The following is a 19,108-nucleotide window of genomic DNA, read 5'->3' as shown; positions in this document are numbered from 1 at the left end:
ATGTGACTTCCTGTTTTGGTGGAAAGTCAAAAGTAGAGGGGAACTGACTTGAGAAATGACATTTAAGTGAATAAATAATTCTCTTCTAGGAAACTATTTAGCTCTCTGAAAACTTAAATTTATTAATAATTAGAATGTCAAATCCTAATGAAAGAAATGCAATTTTAAATATAAAAAAAGCAAAACTGTTATTCTATAAATAAACCCACAAAGACTACTAAGAGACACGAAATACAGGAAATAACACTTTCTTTTGTCCTTGTTTTCACTGTGTACATAACACAAATATAACCTGAAAGATATAAAATACCCTATTACGTTTAAGAAAAAAAAGAGCAGTAGTTTTAAAATGCTTAAGAGGAAGAGAAAAATGCCTCAAAGAATTAGGTTTTTAAAAGTCTGGTATACAAATACATAAAAAGTTTTCTTATAACCAGCAACCTTACAAAGCAACTTTAGTCACAAAAACAAGACTGTTGTTCTTTTTAAGAAATGGGTCTTCTTGAGTTATAAACTTTAACACCATTTTGAATCGAAGATCGAGAATATTTAGTGAGTAATGCACCAATGGTTTGCTTCTCTCCACACAAATCTCTGTGGGAACAGTAAAAAAATTAATGAACATCATAAACATTCTAGGGAACATAACACAATTTTCACAGCACTAGCTGTTTATATCTCTCCCCCCCAAATCCATCTTTCCAACAAACATAAGGGTGTGTATTTGTGGGAGAGATAGGGTAGGGAGAGATTACTAAGCCATAACTGAACTAGGTACATTACATGTATGTATTATCTCCAAACTTCACAGTAAGAGTAATGTATTATTTAACCCCATGTTAGATATGAGGAAACTGAGGTTCAGGTGGTAAAGGATGGAGCCAAATTTTGCAGCCGGCTCTGTAGGTCTCTAAAGTCTGTGTCTTTTCCATTATATCCCACAGGCTTCCAAATCAGACATAAAAGCAATGTGATACAGTGGGGTCTAGACTCAGAGAACCGGGATACCAGGCTACCTGTGTGAGCTTATCTAGGTTACCTACCCTACCTGAATTTTAGCTTCCTCTTCTGTACCTCAAAGGAGGGAAGACTTTGACTGGAACATCATGAGGGAAGGGAAGATATGGGAGGACCTGAGCTGGAGAAGGGATCAAGGGAATATCACATAGGGCCTTGAAGAACATGAGAGGGAGTTGTAATTTAATTGTACATATAATGGGAAGCCAGTGGAGGGTTTTATTTCATGGAAAAGCATAATGTGATCTAAGTTTTAAATAATGGAGGCAATGAGTTGATGATTATGGAAGCTAGGTACTAAGTACATGGAGGGTTCCTTATATTTTACTGTTACTTTTGAATGTTTAAAATTTTCCAGAAGTTTAAAAGGGGGGAGAGGAGAAGGGAGCAAAAACTAAAATAATCTTTGCAGATTTTTGCCAACAAGGTATGACAAGACACAGAGAGGGTGCAAGGAGTAGAGCGGGTACAGTAAGAGTTAGAAAGACTGACCCTGGAAAGCAAGCCGGGGAAAGAGAAGAGAGAGGCCCCGAGAGGTGGGAGACGCAGTGAGGAAGTGGTAGTGTTTATTAGTGGCTTTGAGGTTGGTTCTACAAGCAGTGGCTTCAGGGCTAACTTGTTCTTCCACAGTCTGGCTTCTACCAGAATGTTAAAGTAAGGGAGTGGGAAAGAAAGAAGGTGGCCATCAGAGAGGGGTGCTTGCCTTAGAGTCATAGGAGGGTATATAGTTGACTGTCCCTCTATGAGCTGCAGTTTGCAAGGAGGAGAGCAAAGGAGTGATTCTAGAAGCAGTAGTAAGGAAGAGAGATGACACATACCCCACCTCCCAGATCAGTAGTTGTGACGAATGACAGAGAAGACAGCCACCACTGGAGAAAGTTTGGAAGGAAGCAGTGTCTTCCAGGAATACTCAAAAAAAAAAAAAAAAAAAAAAAAATTCTGATAATCTAAAACCCTATGCCACTCATCATAAGAAGAACAGTCAAAATCCATTTGTAAGAAATTACTTACTCAATATATGGAGCAATATCTTCTTCTGTCCACTTCTCCCTCAGAGAGAATAGACTATTAAAACGTTCCTGATTATCCTCAGGTAAATCATCTACTTTCAGCAAAAATATGATCTCTGGTCTTGAGTGTCTATCCACCAAGGCTAAACCCTATAAGAAATGGGAAAAAGGACAGTTCAAGTAAAGGTCAGATGTTTAAAAATGACTCATTTACCTTACGTTTAGCTTAGCCCAAGGTATTTAAAACAATCTTCCACATGAAACTTACACAAACTACCCAGAAACTTACAATAGCCTTTTTCATAAAAGAGTTCCTCTAAGCAGTGACTTACTTTCCCTTCTGTAATCTGGCTTTTACTACCACCAATTTATTGAGATGGCTCTAGTTCTAAAGGTCACGGATGACCTGTCGTTGCCAAATCCAGTGGGCCCTTTTCTTGGATTCATCTTGCTAGACCCGTTTATTTTGTTAGTGTTGATCACTCCTTCCTCTTTAAGCCTGCATCACGATCTCATTATTTTTCTCCTAACTTGATGTTGTAGTTCCCTGGCCCCCAACCCCATCCCTCTACTTGTTTCACCGTCACTGTCCTGGGTAACCTCTCTAAACCCGTGACTTCAACCACCACTTACTTACAAATATTACAGTCATCAGCAAGTATCTTCAACTCAAATCCCTCTTCCAAGCACCAGACCTCTATATCCAAACCTATATATGCACTCATTGTGTTTGTCATCCAAACCTGTTCTCATCCTGCTAATCCTAGGAAACCAAGGCATCATCCTAGATCCCATTATTCAAACCCCACATCTAAGTGGTCACTAAATCATACAGATTTTAAGGCCTTAACATTTCTCTATCCTTTCCCCATCACCTATTTCTTTGGCCAATACTCTCTTAGTTAGGAGTAAAGTGTTGGAAACCTAAATTTTCCATAATCCAGCCAACCTTCCATCAATCCATCCTCATTACTGTCATAGTGTTCTTTCCAAAAGGCAAAGCTCATCAGGTAGCATTTCTAACTGATGCCACTCAATGGCCCCAAAGAGCTTTCTAGATAGAGTTGAAATTCCTTAGCACAGTCCATAGTGTCCTTCACCAACTCACCAGCACCCTTCTCTCCAGTCATGCATCCCTACTGTGTGTCCCTATTTTTATCCCTCCATGCTCTCCTGGAACCTTGTCTCTCTTGGAACCTTGTCTCTGCCCTTCCGTCTAGAGTAACACATGATCCTTTCATACTCGGCAGCTAAAACATTCATTCCTTCAAAAAATCATCCCTGATTGACCAGTCAGATGGATAAGCCCCTTCATTTGCTCCCATAACATCTTGTGCATGCTTTTCCCATGGCACAGATCACTCTACATTGTCAGAAGAGATATATACATGTAATGTGCACCCCCATTGCCGGACCCCAGGCTGAGGACCTAGATGGCACCTTGTGTAACGTTTTCTGCTCAGCATCTAGCAAGGTGTTTAGACATAAAAGGAACTCTGTAAATATTGAGCAAATACTTTCACTTACTTAATAAATTCTCATTGAGCATATACTACATGCCAGGCAGTATGCTATATATTGGCAAGCAACAGTGAAAAAAATTCTATTAAAGTGGAGAGCAGGGAACCACATAATGAAACATTTTTCTGAAGCTAAGTGAGAGTACCATGAAGGAGAAATCCAGGGTGCCATGGAGAGTAAAACAGGAAGTATTTTTTTTAGAGTAAAGGAAGGCCTCCTTGATGAAGTGACTCAAAGATGAGTAGGAGGTGGCCAGGTGAAACTGGGGAGAAGTTTATTCTAGAACAAAAAGCTTTGTGTAAAAGTCCTAGGGTAGGAAAGAGCTTGATGATCTTAAAAATCTGAAAGAAGGCTGGTATGCAGTGGACAGGAGAGAAAGTATCAAGAGATGAAGCTTACAGGGGATGGTATGAAGGGCCTTGTAGACCAAGATTTTATATATTTTATATTGTAAAATATTATTTTATATTATAATACTCTGGATTTTATGTCTTAAATGCAATGGGAAATCATTAAAGTGATTTAAGCAAGATGTTCATCTAATCTGACGGACATTTTTGAAAGATCATTTTAGTAGCACCGCAGAGAATGGATTGGAGGTGGGCAGTTAAAAGTACAGAAGGCCCGCTTAGGGATGCTATTGTGAGCCAAACATGATAGTTTCAGCTAAGACAATGCTGATGGAAATGGAGAGAAAAGGAACAAAATGAGATACACCAGGTGGGAACCAGGATTAACTGTAAATGGGCCTGAGTGATCTCACTGAGTTGACAAATGTTCTAAAACTAGACTGTGATGGCTGGTAACTCATTAAATTTACTACAAATCACCCTTTTCAAAAGGGTGAACTGTGATATGTAAATTACACTTCAATAAAGTGGGATTTTTTGGGTTTTTTAAGGATTTTTGGGATGTAGAATGCACTCCTAATGGGGGGCTAGGAAAATAAACAGGCTCCAAATTCAGTTCCAATACAGGCTTCATTTCACCTAGTAACCTGCCGAGTTACGGAGGTAATCACCATGGCGACCTTACCTTAAGCTGATCAAGCCTAGTCATCACTCCTTCAGGAACACTCTGTTGCCACACTTCTTGAAACTCGGCGAGATTGAATTTCACTGCATTCTGAAGTAGCATTTGTGCTGTAGCTCTGCATATTTTATCTGCACTCAATTCAAAATAAACTTCACCTAAGGAAAATGTATCAGAGAGTTTCACATGGTCCTCTGACAATTAATTATACAACTCATTATTATACACAACTCATCTCCCATCACCCTATGGAGTTCTTATTTTTAACAGGAAGACACTTGAAAAAGGCAAACCAATTTTAACACATAAGAGTTAAAATACCCGTTAAAATACTTTCCCAATCTTACCTTCCTCTGTATATTTCTTTCCATAACATTTAAGACAGTGTCCGATCATTTCCCTGAAAAATTTTAAACACTTATTTGAAAAGTTTTTCACATATTTATACATTATCTTTTAAACACCATTGCTAACTAGAAACTAAGATATAAATTTGAAATAACTAAGGGATTTTGGTTGCCAAGTATAAAACTTTACATTAGAAGCTAACTAAAATACACTGGAAAGTTACTATATACCAGGTTCCATGCTAAATATTTTTACACAAATTATATGAGCATACCTTTATTATAAAATAGCTTAAATTATTCCTTTATATTTTTTATGGCAGAGAAAAAAAAGATACACATTTATTCACCCCAATGACCAAAATTCCCAAGTCCTTCTTGGTTGTATATTCTTTAGATTCCTATATCAAAATATAAATAGTCTATGCCCCGGGTTTAGTCCTACCCTGAAAATAATTTTCGTCCCCTTAAGGAAATCTGGAAGGACAATGAATAACATACTTACTCTGTCTCTAATGGTCCAAGTTCCTGAAGGCATGTATTCAAGGGAACTTTACTAAAAGACCAAGATTCAGAATCCACAAGCTGAGTTATGTGATTCAGAAGTTTCATCTCATAATCAAATTCAAGAATCCTCCAATAACCTACAAATTCCAAAAGTTATATTTACCAAAGGACATTTTTAACAAATGAATTGGCTGATAGACTGATAAAGCAGCAGTAAACTCTTGCCCACTGCGAAAAAGAGACATGAAAAGTCTTAGCTTTCTTTATAAACAATGCTTCTGTTTATGCGTGTCTCCTGATCATTACAAATTGTGTCTTATGGGAGATCAGATGGTTTTTAAAGAGTACTTTCCATATGGCTAACATTTTGATTTTTTTCGAAATGCTTTAATACTCAATTATCTCACAATAATCTTGTCGTTCTAAATGGAAATATGGAAACCTGTAGCTGGTACAGTCATTTCATTAGAACGTCATACAAATGAGGTGAAGGTCATAGGTTGGATATCCCACACAGTGATCTCTGCTATGGGGCACTGCCCTGGTTACAACCCTCATCTCAGCTATCTTGGAGAGGTGTTCTCATGCTCATAAAGAAGTCTAGCTCATTTAGAGATAACAGACTCAGAAGTACAATGTGGACCAGTGGCAAAATAAAAGCTGAGCCTCAAGATACATTTCCCTATTCCTGTGAAAGACTATGAAATGCCATCTTATAACCAAAGGCACTACCACCACCCCTGGAGAAACAAATCACGTACACACCCACCAAATCAAGTACACTCACACCAAGGGAGAATGTTCCTATTCTTATTCTGAAAAAATAAAGGCAATGTTAAAAAATGGAATGCGTGATGTAAAACTGAAAAAGAAAACTAGGAAAAAATAATCTTTGCATCCCCACACACACATACCTCCCAAAATGTTATCCATTCCCACGCAATAAGTGAATAATACAGAAGGCTGCATTAAGCCCATTGGTTCTTCTTTTTTTTTTTTAAGCTTAACATTCATGGTACCCCCTATACCATAGTAATTAGCAGCAGGCATCCACAATTAGAAACTTTATGTCCGATGCTTAGGACCAAATGTGTCTCAAGGAACCACAACAAAGAGCTAAGTGCTTCCAGTTAGTTCTAAAGTCATCTGCAGCTGCTTCACTCAGCAGAATTCACCACATTTGAGAGTTACAGTCTCACAAAAGCTAATCTTGCTTGGAAGATTTAAGAGTGCATCCACCAAACCATGCTAATTTCCTCCTTCCTAACACATGGGTGCAGAATTACTGCTTCTCTAGGCAAGCTTAAGAGGGCTGAAAAATGCACACAAACATCTACTCAAGTATTACTGCAAGCCCAGATGCCAGAAAAAAAAAATAGCTCCTACTCTACCACTCCAGACCAGGAGATAATCAAAATACAAGATACTACTGGGTTTCTCCATCAACCCCTGAGACCAACACATACCACTACAACTTTTATACAGGCTTCTTACATAAACTACTTAACATTCAAAAGTATGTTGAGTTATCACAAGAAGAAACACATCTTCCAAGCAATTTGGAAATACAGTGAGTTAATTCTGAACCAGGAGTTCAAGTACCTGGGCTTTATGCATTATCCTGTCACTAACTCAACATGGAACCCTGGACAGGTCCGTTTCCCTTCCTAGGCCTTAGTTTCCTCACCTATTGAAAACAATGAAGGGATTAGACTACCTGATATCTAAGACCTTTCCTGATCTAATATGGTTCTTCTATTACCACTCAGTCCACAGAAAAAGGCCTGTAAGGAGTGGAAAAAGTCACTGGTCAGAGACTGTAAAGGTGATCACATGTAGTCTCTACCCCACACCCCAAAATACAAATATCATCATCTCTGAGCCCAAAAGGTTAATAGCATGGAACAGCAATAAACAGGTGAAGATGTCCAAAAATGTCTCTCATATGATGCCCAATTCCATCATTATTAATAATAGTAAGTCATGCTACCTCCAATCTCACAGGCATTTAGAACTTGTAACTGGGCCATTATTTCTTCCTCACTTGCCTGAATTTGATCAAGCAAATCTTCAGTTGTATACTGAAACAAGAAAACAAGAAAAAAAAAAAAAAAAAAAGCAAGCACATTTTAACGCCAAAGAATTTTTTTTAGACTTATTGAATAAATACATAGAAGAGATTAAGGCAAGGTACCCTAGTTTAATTTCTTTTGTTAATCTGTAATGATTACTACATAAAATCAGTGGATTCTTAGAAGAAAACAGAGGATAACTCTTTGTGATGTTGGATGTGGCAATGGTTTTAGATATGATGCCAAAAACACAAGGAACAAAAGATAAGACAGATAATGTGGACTTCATCAAAATGAAAACTTGTGTATTTCAAAACATCATCCACACAAAAGGACAAATACTGTATGATTCCACTTACATGGGAGATTTGGCATAGACAAATTCACAGAGACATAAAGTGGAATAGTGGTTGCCGGAGGGTGAGAGGCAGGCGAAACTGGGGAGTTAGTGTTTAATGGGTACAGAGTTTCAGGTTGGGAAGATGAAAATTTTCTGTAGATGGATACTGGTGATGGTTGCAGAGTAATGTGAGTGTATGTAATGCCACAGAGCTGTACAGGTCAAAATGGTTAAAGTGGTAAATTTTATGTTCTGTTTATTTACCACAATTTTAAAAAATCAAGAAAAGACAACTCATAAAATAGGAGAAAATATTTGCATATCATATATCTGTCAAGGAGCTTGTATTTAGATTATATAAAGAACTCTCCTACAATTTAGTAATAAAAAGATAAATAACCCAATTAAAAATTGGGCAAAGGGGTTTCTGTATAGGCATTCTCCAAAGATACAGAAATAGTCAACAAGCACATGAAAAGATGCTCAACATCATTAGTCATTAGGGAAATGCACATCAAAACCACAATGGTACCACTTCAAACCCATTAGGATGGATACAGAAAAGACAGATAGTAACAATTGTTGTCTAGGATGTGGAGAAACTGGAACCCTCATACAATGGAAATGTCAAATAGTGCAGCCACTTTGGAAAACAGTCCGGGAGTTCCCCAAAAGGTTATACAGAGTAAGCACAGGGCCCATCAATTTCACTCTTAGGTATGTGTGTGTATATATATCTATATATCTATATATCTAGATATATATATCTCCAAGAAAAATGAAAACATAGGTTCCCTAGAAACTTGTACATGAATGTTCACAACAGTGTTATCCATAATTATCAAATAATCAATAATATTCAAAAAGTAGAAACTACCCAAATGTCCATCAACTGATGAATGGATGAATAAAATATGGTATATCCATAAGATGGGGTATTATTCAGCAATAAAAAGGAATGAACTACTGATGCACGCTACAACATGAATGAACCTTGAAAACAGCATGCTAAGTCAAAGAAGCCTGTTGGAAAAGGCCACTTATTGATTCTATTCATATGAAAGGTCCAGAAGAGGCAAATCAATAGAGACAGAAAGTAGATTAGCGGCTGCCTAGGGTTGAGGTGGGAGAGAGAAGGAAGAAAAGGTAGGATTAGAAATTAACAGCTAAGGGGTACAGGGTTTCTCTTGGAGGTGGTGAAAATATTCTAAACTTCATTGTTGTGATGATTGCACAACTCTGTTAATATACTAAAAACCGTTGAATTATATACTTTAAAATGAGTAAGTTGCTGGGTATATGAATTATATCTCAATAAAGCTGTTACAAAGAAAAAAATTCAATCAATCAGTCAAACTTCTAATACAAATATGGTCTTCAGAATACCAGTAGAGTTCTATAACTTTGAATTACATTTAAAACTTAAAAATTTTTTTACCTGGTTTATAAATATTTTTCCGTGCTTCCAGGAATTAGTCCATTCTGACTTTCCAATTTCATAATGTCTTTTCTCAAGAGCCCCTAATTATAACTTTTAATTAAATAAATTATTTTAACCTCTAAAAAACTATTATTTCTTAGTTAGGAACATGAGAAGCTTTCAGCTACATAAATGTCACCATGATATCTAGGATTTGCTTTAAAATACTCCAGAAAAAGAAAAAAAACAAAAAAGGTGGAAGGCAGCAGGCGGACAGATAAAATGAGATTGACAAAATATTGATAGATGTTCAAGAGAGTGATGAATATATGGAGGTCTTTCTGTTTTGGGGTATGTTTGAAATTTTCATAATATGAACTTTAAAAAAAAGTCAGCATTAAGTGTCTCTATAGCTCTATTTTTTAAATTCCAAATTAAAAAATGAAAATACTAGTCTTACTTTTGAGTGATTTGAATCCTTTTCTTTTTGACTGTCAGGTCCTTCATAGGTATTTTCCATCAAAAGTTTCTTTAGCTTCTTTAATTTAGGTCTACATCTTCTTAATTCCCAGTAATTATTAGAAAAACCAAAGATCTAGAAATTACAAATACATCATAATCATTTAGGGGCCATTCTAAAAGAAAACTTCATATAAAATTTCAACCAACCCATCTGCCCTCCACAAGAAGCAAGAAAAGGGAGCCAAAGTATTCTGCTTTCTGCTGAGAAGGCCCCCATCCAGCCACCTCAAGCAGATGGATGGGTATCTTCAGGTAACATCTTTTCAATCCCCAGTTAAGAAGAGACTGCCAACATAGTGAGCATGGATAATTAAGCTCCATATCTCACGTATACTCTGGAAACTAGAGTATGCCCAGAAAAGAATGACCAGGATGGTGAGAATTCTGCAAACCAGGTAGAAACACAGAAGAAGAATATCTTTAGGCTGACAAACAGAAAATAAAGAAAAAGCATTATCACAGTCTTCAAACAATTAATATATGATAAAGGGAAGGGGGGGAACCCTTGTTCTGTGTCGCTCATGATGTTAAGGAAAAAAGACTCCTATTCAATACAAGAACTTCCCACTAGTTAGACTTGCAACTAATTCCTTATGGACTTGTGAAACAGTGAGAGGCTTATCACTTAAAGAAATCCAGGTGACAGTGGCTAAATGATGGATAAATATTTCTTATCCCTCTCTGTATCTCCAGGATTTGCCCAATGTCTAGCACTTAGTAGGTGCCCAATAACTGTTTCACATGAAAGAAGGGAAAAACGCAGAAATGGATTGTCTCCTTCCAGCTCTAACATGGAAGGTCAGGGAATGCATCTACTCTAAAACTGGTAGAAGCCTTGATTGACAAGACAAGGCCCAGAGCCTAATGGAGATGCTGCTGAATGTAAGAAAAGTTTAAGGACCAAAACACAAAGATTGATTTAATCCACAGTTCACAAATCGGCAGCCTGCTGGCTGTATCCAGTGCACAGATGTTGGTGTGTACTTTTGTGTTGGGGAAAAAGGGAGGTCTAGTATAGAGTTTTCATTAGTTGCCAACATTGAAAAATAAGATGTTGCTCCCCAAAATCTAAATTTTAAGCTTCACTTGGACAAAAGAAATCAGAAGATCTGGCAATGCTGGGCCTGCTTTCCCACAAGGCCAAGAAGTGCCCATCCACTTACTTGGGGCTTGTGTGCTCCAATCTGCCATAGATCCCCCATTCCCTATTACTCCTGAGACTGGGTATCCACTACCACTTATCAACACCAGTCTGCTTTGCTCACGTGCATTCCTTTCCCAGCCTTTTTAGGCATCTAAAGTGCAACCACAGATTTAAAAACTCTGGTTAGTAGAGCTTTGTTAAGTTTTACTCAGTCTCAGAACACAGAATTCCCATAAGAAGAGCTCAAAGATACTCACAGGTGTTGTTATACCCTCCCCCAAACACCTACAAAACAGGTACATGATAAGAAAAATAACACCTTTTCCAAAAGGATGAACTGTCCATATTTCTAGTTAATTACAATGAAAGACACAACCCTACAAAAAACAAAATACAATATTTACTGGCAGTTCTTCTGTTCTATCAACAGATATGAATCACTGAAATGTCCCAGTATTTTCCCTTATTTCTATTCCAATTCTATTTTTAGGAAGTAGCTGGCCTAAAGTTTAATAGAATTAAAGGCTGTGCTTTGATTGTGTATGTGTAACAATCTAACCAGGATGGAGACTCTGGTTTGCTATCTGCCAACAGCAGTCTCCAAAATAATTAAAAATTTGTTATACATGGCTATGAATAGTAATGAACTAAACTAATTTCAAAGGTGAAAAACACACTTCCCTCAGAAACAAATTTCTTCATTTCTCTACCTCATCTAATGCACTAGTTATGGTTTGAGGGAGTCCTTTCAAAACCTATCCATGGTAAAACTTTTAAAATGAGTCACCTAATAGCAAATTTTCTATATTACAGGAAATGGTCAGCTTATCTGGGACTTAAAAATCAGATTGGGATAATAAAGACAACTTTACATGACTCCGAACAAACAAAAATAATGCTGAGAAATTTCAGATTTCATTAGAGAACTTTTCAGATTCTCTATGATTGTACATTTCACACCTCAAGTTTGTTTGTTTGTTTGTTTTTGGCCACGCTGTGCGGCATGCAGGATCTTAGTTCCCCCGACCAGGGATCCAACCCTTGCCCCCTGTATTGGGAGCATGGAATTTTAACCACTGGACCGCCAGGGAAGTCCCACACCTCGAGTTTTTAATTAAACGCAAGATTAGCACATGTGTTGTCATTCTCACATAAATCAGGAAACAGAAGACGGTACCTCAGTGTGAATAATGTTACAGTGTGTCTCTTCCATCTTCATCTGGTCTGGAGTTTTACAACCAGGAATAAAAAGCAACATATTGGAAGTGTCTGCTATTTTCATGTCATATGTTTTGTCTTTACTGCACAGAACGGCATTCTCATCCTTATCACCACGAATCACAAGACTGCAGGAAAGTGGGAAAAGAAAATACTTGGTTTACTGAGACACCAATGGACATCTTCATTATAAACAGTTCCAAAATCCTCTAGGCTTCTAGAATTTAAAGCTAAGTCTTAAGGCTGTGTCTAGCCCCTGCTCTCACAGCCCTCCCATGAGCTCCACAGAGCAAGGCCTGGGCCAATTGAGACCCAGAGGGGCAGCCGTGTCTGGCCTCACTAAGGAAAAATAATTCCACACGGGCAAAAAAGATCCAAGGAGGCCAAGAGGCCAAATGTTACCACGTGGCATCTTTGTGCAAACTGCTGGGAAAAGCATCCAAAAGCTTCAGTCAAGATTTCACAATTTTCTAAAATTACTGAAGCAATACTTCTCAAACTTATGTGTAGGCACGTTAGGGAACCTTGTTAAAAAAGCAGGTCAGGATGCAGTATGTCTGGGATGGGACCTAGGACTCTGCATTACTAATAAGCTCCCAGATGATGACCATGCTGCTGGTCCTGGTACCCACCCAAGAGCTGTCCTTCTTGTTTTGGCCTGAGTGTCCCCTAACAATCAAAGGAGCACACGCTGGCCTAATCGTCACCTATGCTGCAAAGAAATCGGGACCCTGAGGAAAGAAAGCTGCAATGTTGAATGAAAAATATGAAAATGGTATGTTTACAAACTAGACTAAATGATGTCTCTGACAAAGGGTCACAGGTGGAAAAAAGCAAGAAGGAAGAGGGGAAGGACAAAAGTGAGGAGGTGGAAGAAGAAAAATGATGAAGATAATGGAGATGACAAAAAAGGAGTTGATTCTAGTAGTTTTCCTTGTCTATAAAGTATTTAAACCTCCTGTACACAAGTCACTTCTTTTAAATAAATAATAAAAAACCTGAAATAGAAGACTGAAAATATTTTTTTAAAACTAATCCTTAAGTGAAAATAAAAGGTTTTGTTTTAAAGCTTCTTGGTACTAACAACATTTAATAGTCCCAAGTACCTACTCTTAACATTTATTTCCACATGGCACTATCCCTGCTTTCAAATATTTTGTTTAAAACAACTACCCCTTCCCTCTGCAAAAAAAAAAAAAAAAAAATTAAAACATACATTTTCATTCTGGTTTTTGCCAGCTAGATCAACTATAACTGGACAAAGAAGGTCCTCGCACCTGAAGTCTTTTCTCAAATTCCTGCCAACTCAGCTGAGATGAAAACCCATGAGTGACGTTCTCCTTCACTTCCCTTGAAGATACGTTATTGCTAGCATCTGAAGACTGGCCAGTTAACTATAACAGGGTTAGATGAGTAAAGTAGCCAAAGTGAAAGCCTAAAGGATTCAATTAAAAAAGCATACCAGAGAACAAACTATACCTAATAAAATACAGGTGTTGGAGGAACAACAGAGCACAACAGAGCCCCTAACTCCTCATTTCCCTCATTTCCAGGGACTGCACAAAGTTGACAGAACGGACTTCTCCTCTGTTTTTTAACCCATGGTCTTGCAGCAAATGTGTAGCTGACCTAGAATTAGAAAACAGCTTCCGATCCCCATTGAGTGACCCCAAGCAAGTCTGTTTTTTGAGGGCCTTCCACAATTACCAAGTCTGTAAAAACAGCTTTACACTCATTCCCCCCCAGTCCTATCTACTGAGTAAAATACGTATAAGTAGCAGGCAAGAGGAACTCCATAAATACTGGATATTACCATTGGACTTTAAGATAGAATGGCAAAGCGTTCTGTCTAGTGCCTGGCCTCGCTGTTAACATTTCCAAAACTTCCCCGAGGTTCTATTTCCTGACTTGTTTCCGCTGACAGAGGCCTCCAAGACCAGCCGGACTAGTCCAGCTAACTGGACGGACCAACAGTGGCGCGGACTCCTCGGGAAAAGGCAGCCAGCTGGGGATCAGGTCACCGGCCTGCTGCGAGGGACCTGGTCAAATCAATGCACCTCTCTGGCCCAGTTTCCCCATCCTGTGTTTCCCCGCCGGAAAATCAGAAGGTGGATGGCAAGAGGCTGGAGGCGGCAGGTCCCGGCCCCGGCTCACCTGTGTCCTGCCTCAAGCTGCTGGCACAGCGCGGGCTCCAACTCGAGCAGGCAGAAGTCGCCGGCGGCTGCGCTGGCCCCGGGGCCGAAGCCCAGGCAGTGCACGGTGGGCAGCAGCTCGGCCGCGTTCAGCTTGGCGATCTGCAGGGTCGCGTCCACCTCGTCGCGGGTCCTCCTCATCGCTGCGCGGGTTCAGAGGGGGTCCCGCGGTGCGCGAGGGGCTGCAGGTTTAAGACAGGAGAATGAAGCTCCCCGGGCGGCCGCGACCCGGCGAAACAAACAAGAAATAGAACAGAGCCTGTTTTAAAAGCGCGCCTAGGCGGCTGGGGGCGTGTTTCCGGGGCGGAGCGTGCCGCGGGGGCGTCCCCGAGAGAGTCCGAAAGCTTCCCGGACTCGTGCCCTGCCGAGGACTGCCGGCTCACCCGAGGCCTAGCAGCGGCTGCTGGAAGGAAACCCGGCCTCTACGGGGAGCTCTCGGCGGAAGCTGGCGGGAGCTGAGCTGAGACCCCGCGGGGCGCCACGTGGAAACTTCCCCCACCGCTTCCGCTGCCCTCCTCCCCGCCCTGTTTCCTGCCAATACCCCCATTTCCTCGCCCTCCAAATAGTCGCGTCTTCCGCCAGTGGCGGGTCTTGCAATAAGCACTTTGCATGCATAATTTCATGAATCCTTCACCACAGCCCTGTGAAGTGGAGCCTTTTAAATACCGTTCTGCAAATGAGGCAGCAAGCTCCTTACCCCAGGTGGCACAGCCAGGAGGTAGTAAAGTCTGATTCCAGTCTAGTCTATTACGGCTCGAAAAATACCACACCGAGTTTGTGCAAACACCTTGGACCGGGAGTGAGGTCCTGGTAGAATTGCACAGGGCATCTCACTTCTTTGGGTCTGGGGACCACTCATCATAGCTGGGAATCTATGGCTCGGACTAGATCCATCCATGCATTGAGTACCTGGTCTGGGCTGGGTGGCAAGTGAGGGGCTGAAACCCCGTGTCAAGAGGAAAGCACCTTCCTGGGGTAGGCAAGGCCCTGCAGTGTCCTGGGGAGACAAACTCACCACTACAGGATGTGTAAAGTGCTCCCTCGGCTTCCTCTAAGGTGTCTTCTAATACATCAAGATAAGATCTTCTACCAAACCTAGATCTTAGGCTGTGCTGAATGCAGCATTCCACCACCCCCCCCCCCCCCCAGCAGATCTACACAGGCTCACATACACGGTATGCAAATTTAGATCTAATATAAATATTTGACTGCTTCTCTGCTATCTTTTTTTTCTATTTATTGAACATTTTTGGTTTTGTTGCTTCTTAGTTTTTCACTGTCTTTCATTAAACTGATTTTGTTTGTTTGATTTTTTTTCCCTCTGGCGATTTGGAAGGTCTATATCCCTCCTCATCTACTACTGCTTCCCTCTTCCTCTTCAAGGCTTCCTCCTAACATCAGGCACACAGGCTTACAATAAGATCTTTCGGTGCCTCCCACCATTTGGGCCTCTGTTTGTCTGGCATGTTCTTCTCTTGCTGAGCACGTGTCTTTTATTTTATTTTATTCTTTTGCCGTGCGGCTTGTGGGATCTTAGTTCCCTGACCAGGGACTGAACCCGGGCCCTCACAGTGAAAGTACAGAGTCCTTGTTGAGCACTATCTGATAGAACTTCCTGAGATGTTGGAAATGTTCTATATCTGCACAGTCCAATTTGGTAGCTACTAACCACAGGTGGCTTTTGACTGCTTGGAATGTGGATAATGTGAATGAGGAACTGCATTTTATTTTATTTTTAATATGTATTTATTTATTTATTTGGCTGCCCTGGGTCTTAGTTGTGACATGCAGGATCTTTAGTTGCGGCATGCAGGCTCTTAGTTGCAGCATGCATGTGGGATCTAGTTCCCCGACCAGGGATCGAACCCAGGCCCCCTGCATTGGGAGCTTGGAGTCTTACCCACCGGACCACCAGGGAAGTCCCTGAATTTTAAATTTTACTTAATTTAGTTAATTTAAATTTAAATAATCACAGGTGGCTAGTGGCTACTACACTGGATCATTCAACTCTGGGTCAATAGTCACTTCTCAGAAATCTTTCTCTGACCTCCCTGATCAGGTCAAGCCTGTCAAATATATATCTCATGGCAACAGGTACCTCTCATGCCTAGATTTTAAGTAAGTTGTAATTTTGCATTTGTGTAATTACTTAATGTGGGGGTTTTTTGTTTGGTTGGTTGTTTTGTTTTTTTTTTTCTCTAAGACTGTAAGCTATAAACTTCACTAGGATATGTTTTCAGTCATCATTAAGCAGATTGCCCAGCACATAATGGATCTTCATATATATTTGCTGAACAATTGAATGAGTGAATAAGTGAATGAGTTGTGATAATGTTTACCTCTAAGGAGGGGAGTGCAGGGGGACATCAAAAAGGATTTCTGGTTTTTCTTTACTGTATAAATTTTAACACTGAGAGCATATACATGCATTAATCATGTGTAATAAAATATATTTAAAATATTTTTCCTCAGTATTACAAAACCTGACATATGGAGACTTTCCTGGCAGTCCAGTGGTTAAGACTCTGCACTTCCACTGCAGGGGGCATGGGTTCAATCCCTGGTCAGGGAACTGAGATACTGCATGCCTCATGGTGCGGCAAACAAAAACATAAAACCTGACATACAGACAAATAACTTCAATGGACAGGTAATAAATCATACATGAGTGAGGAAGGGAGGGAAGAGGGAGAAAAAGAGTTCCTGGCACAGATTGAAGGGAGACAAGTGTAGAAGGAGACTAGTAAGATCTTAAATGATTGATGAGGGTGGCTGGGCTTGAGAAATAATTTTTGAGATTGAAAGGACAACAGTGGCTACTTGATTAGACATGGAGAGTAAGAGAGGGAAAAGAATGAAGGATGAATTCTAGATTCCTGCATGAGCAACTGCATCCCCTCATTTACAACATATTGTAGGAAGGGTAGGAATAGGTTTGGAGTCAGATGAGTTCTGGATTTGATACGTGGAGATTGAGTTGCTATGAGAATATACATGTGAGGATCTAGAACTTGGAGTTTGAAAAAAGGTTTGGCCAGGAGCTAAAAGATAAAGCTTTTAAATGCACATATATGGTAATTACAAGGGTGCCTGTGAATGAGATGGGAGCTGAGCAGGACCCTGTAGGACCTTTCCAAGGACAGACCCCCCATCCCCTCTTCTCGTTTACAGATGAACTTTAGCCTCCTAGGCCTTTCCCTAGTTCCAAAGAGCAAACTTAATCAGAGAAGTGAGATAATACAGAAACAAAGGAAAACAGTCAAGCAAGACAAAATAATAATAGTTTAGCCATAAAACAAAATCAAGGATCTTTAGTTCCTCCTCAAGGGCTACAGATAATATCCTGAATCATATCCTTGAGTTGTTTTGCAGATACTAAAACCCCCATCAGGTGGAAGAAGTTAACTGCTGACCACCAGCACATAGACCCCAGACCAGTCGGAACAAGAAGGTTGATGATGTTGACTCCTGAAATACCACCCAGTTACCCTGCCACCACCCAATCAGAAGAGTTGTATGTGAGCTGATCACACATCCTATGACTCTCTTCCTCACACTGTCTTTAAAAACCATTTCCTGAAAAGCCGTCAGGGAGTTTGGTCATTTGAGCATGAGCTGCCTGTTCTCCTTGTTTAGCCCCATGTTGAGCACCTCGCAATAAAGCTGTACTTTTGATGAAAACTCGGCCTCTGTGCATGGGTGCCAAATCGAATCTCAGAGACAGAATTTTGGGTGAGGTAGAAAAGAATAGCATTATTGCTTTGCCAGGCAAAGGGGGACACAGTGGGCTCGTGCCCTGAAAAACTGTGTGTCCCAACCCGGGAGGATTTGGTGAGGAGTTTTATAGCAGTGGTTCGAGGGCGGAGTTGCTGATAAGCATCAGGGTGTGTGCAGGGCCTGCACTCCTTTAATCTGGCCTCAGTTGTTCTCCTAATGAGCTTCTCAAGGATATCGAACTGTGACCTTCTCTGGAATGAAGAATGCTAACATCTTCCATTTGTTGGGGGTTTTAGTTCTGTAAAAGAGCTCAAAGATATTGTTGTGTGTATCCCTTGAAGGGGAACCAGGACCCTGCCCCCAAAGCTGCACTATTGTTACTTGACTGCTCCTCCCTTGCCTCTGCATCCCTTCCCTTCCCTGATTAGCAACTGTTTGAAAGGCTTCTGTGCCCAGGAGCCCCACAGGGTCCTGCTCAGTTTCACTTTTCTTCACCACAACCTGGTGTCAGTAGATTGGCTTTGCTGCACATCAGGCAAGCAGACCCAAGTTTGGTTTGGTAAGAAGATCACCCAACAAGAGTGTTATGTACAACTAAAAACTGGACTAAAGATGAAATCTCACCAAACAGTGGAGGTGGAAGCCTTGAAAGAAATACCTCCCTGGAGGAAAGAATTGCACATGGTAGGAAAAACAGAATAGTGTCTTGGAAACCACATTACCTTGTATTTACTTAAAATCACTTCAGGTAAGGAAGTGCTGATTCACAGCAAGATTTATTTCATTCTGTGGGAAATACAGTAGTTTAGATGTTAACTTCATATCCTTTATTAATTAAACTTTTTAGGCTTTGCTTATAGAACAGGATTTTCCCCACTAGATGGTGGTAGTGTTTTATGTTTCTCAGAGTAGCCTGCTTTGGCGTTTTGTTCTCCATTGCCTTAGAAAAGAGAAGAAATATCTATTAAATATTTACTGAGTCAAGCACTCAGGTGTGTATCCTGTATATATTATCTTCTGCAATCCTTGCAATAATGTAAGTCAGATCA

General features: G+C 40.2%; 1 protein-coding gene across 1 annotated transcript; it reads right to left on the bottom strand.

Moving 5' to 3' along the window:
• Positions 1 to 344: 344 nt before the first annotated feature.
• Positions 345 to 14,816, bottom strand: DSCC1 (DNA replication and sister chromatid cohesion 1). Its single transcript, XM_059901671.1, has 9 exons — positions 14,305 to 14,816; positions 12,110 to 12,278; positions 9,727 to 9,861; positions 7,425 to 7,515; positions 5,433 to 5,571; positions 4,928 to 4,980; positions 4,584 to 4,738; positions 2,029 to 2,177; positions 345 to 594 (listed from the first exon to the last, which is right to left on the bottom strand). The coding sequence occupies exons 1-9, from the start codon at positions 14,481 to 14,483 to the stop codon at positions 486 to 488; spliced, it is 1,179 nt and encodes a 392-aa protein (XP_059757654.1). The 5' UTR covers positions 14,484 to 14,816; the 3' UTR covers positions 345 to 485.
• Positions 14,817 to 19,108: the final 4,292 nt, after the last annotated feature.

Source organism: Balaenoptera ricei, chromosome 17, assembly GCF_028023285.1.
Source record: "Balaenoptera ricei isolate mBalRic1 chromosome 17, mBalRic1.hap2, whole genome shotgun sequence".
In the NCBI taxonomy this organism is placed as follows: domain Eukaryota; kingdom Metazoa; phylum Chordata; class Mammalia; order Artiodactyla; family Balaenopteridae; genus Balaenoptera; species Balaenoptera ricei.
The sequence above is the reverse complement of the archived record's forward strand: the minus strand, read 5'-3'. Positions and strand labels throughout refer to the sequence as shown.

Coding starts and splice junctions, on each gene's coding strand:
- DSCC1 (XM_059901671.1), bottom strand. CDS start 14,483: ATGAGGAGGACCCGCGACGAGGTGGACGCGACCCTGCAGATCGCCAAG. Junction 9,862..12,109: donor GTAACATTATTCACACTGAG/GTACCGTCTTCT, acceptor TGTAATTTCTAG/ATCTTTGGTTTTTCTAATAA. Junction 5,572..7,424: donor AAATGCCTGTGAGATTGGAG/GTAGCATGACTT, acceptor TGGAATTTGTAG/GTTATTGGAGGATTCTTGAA.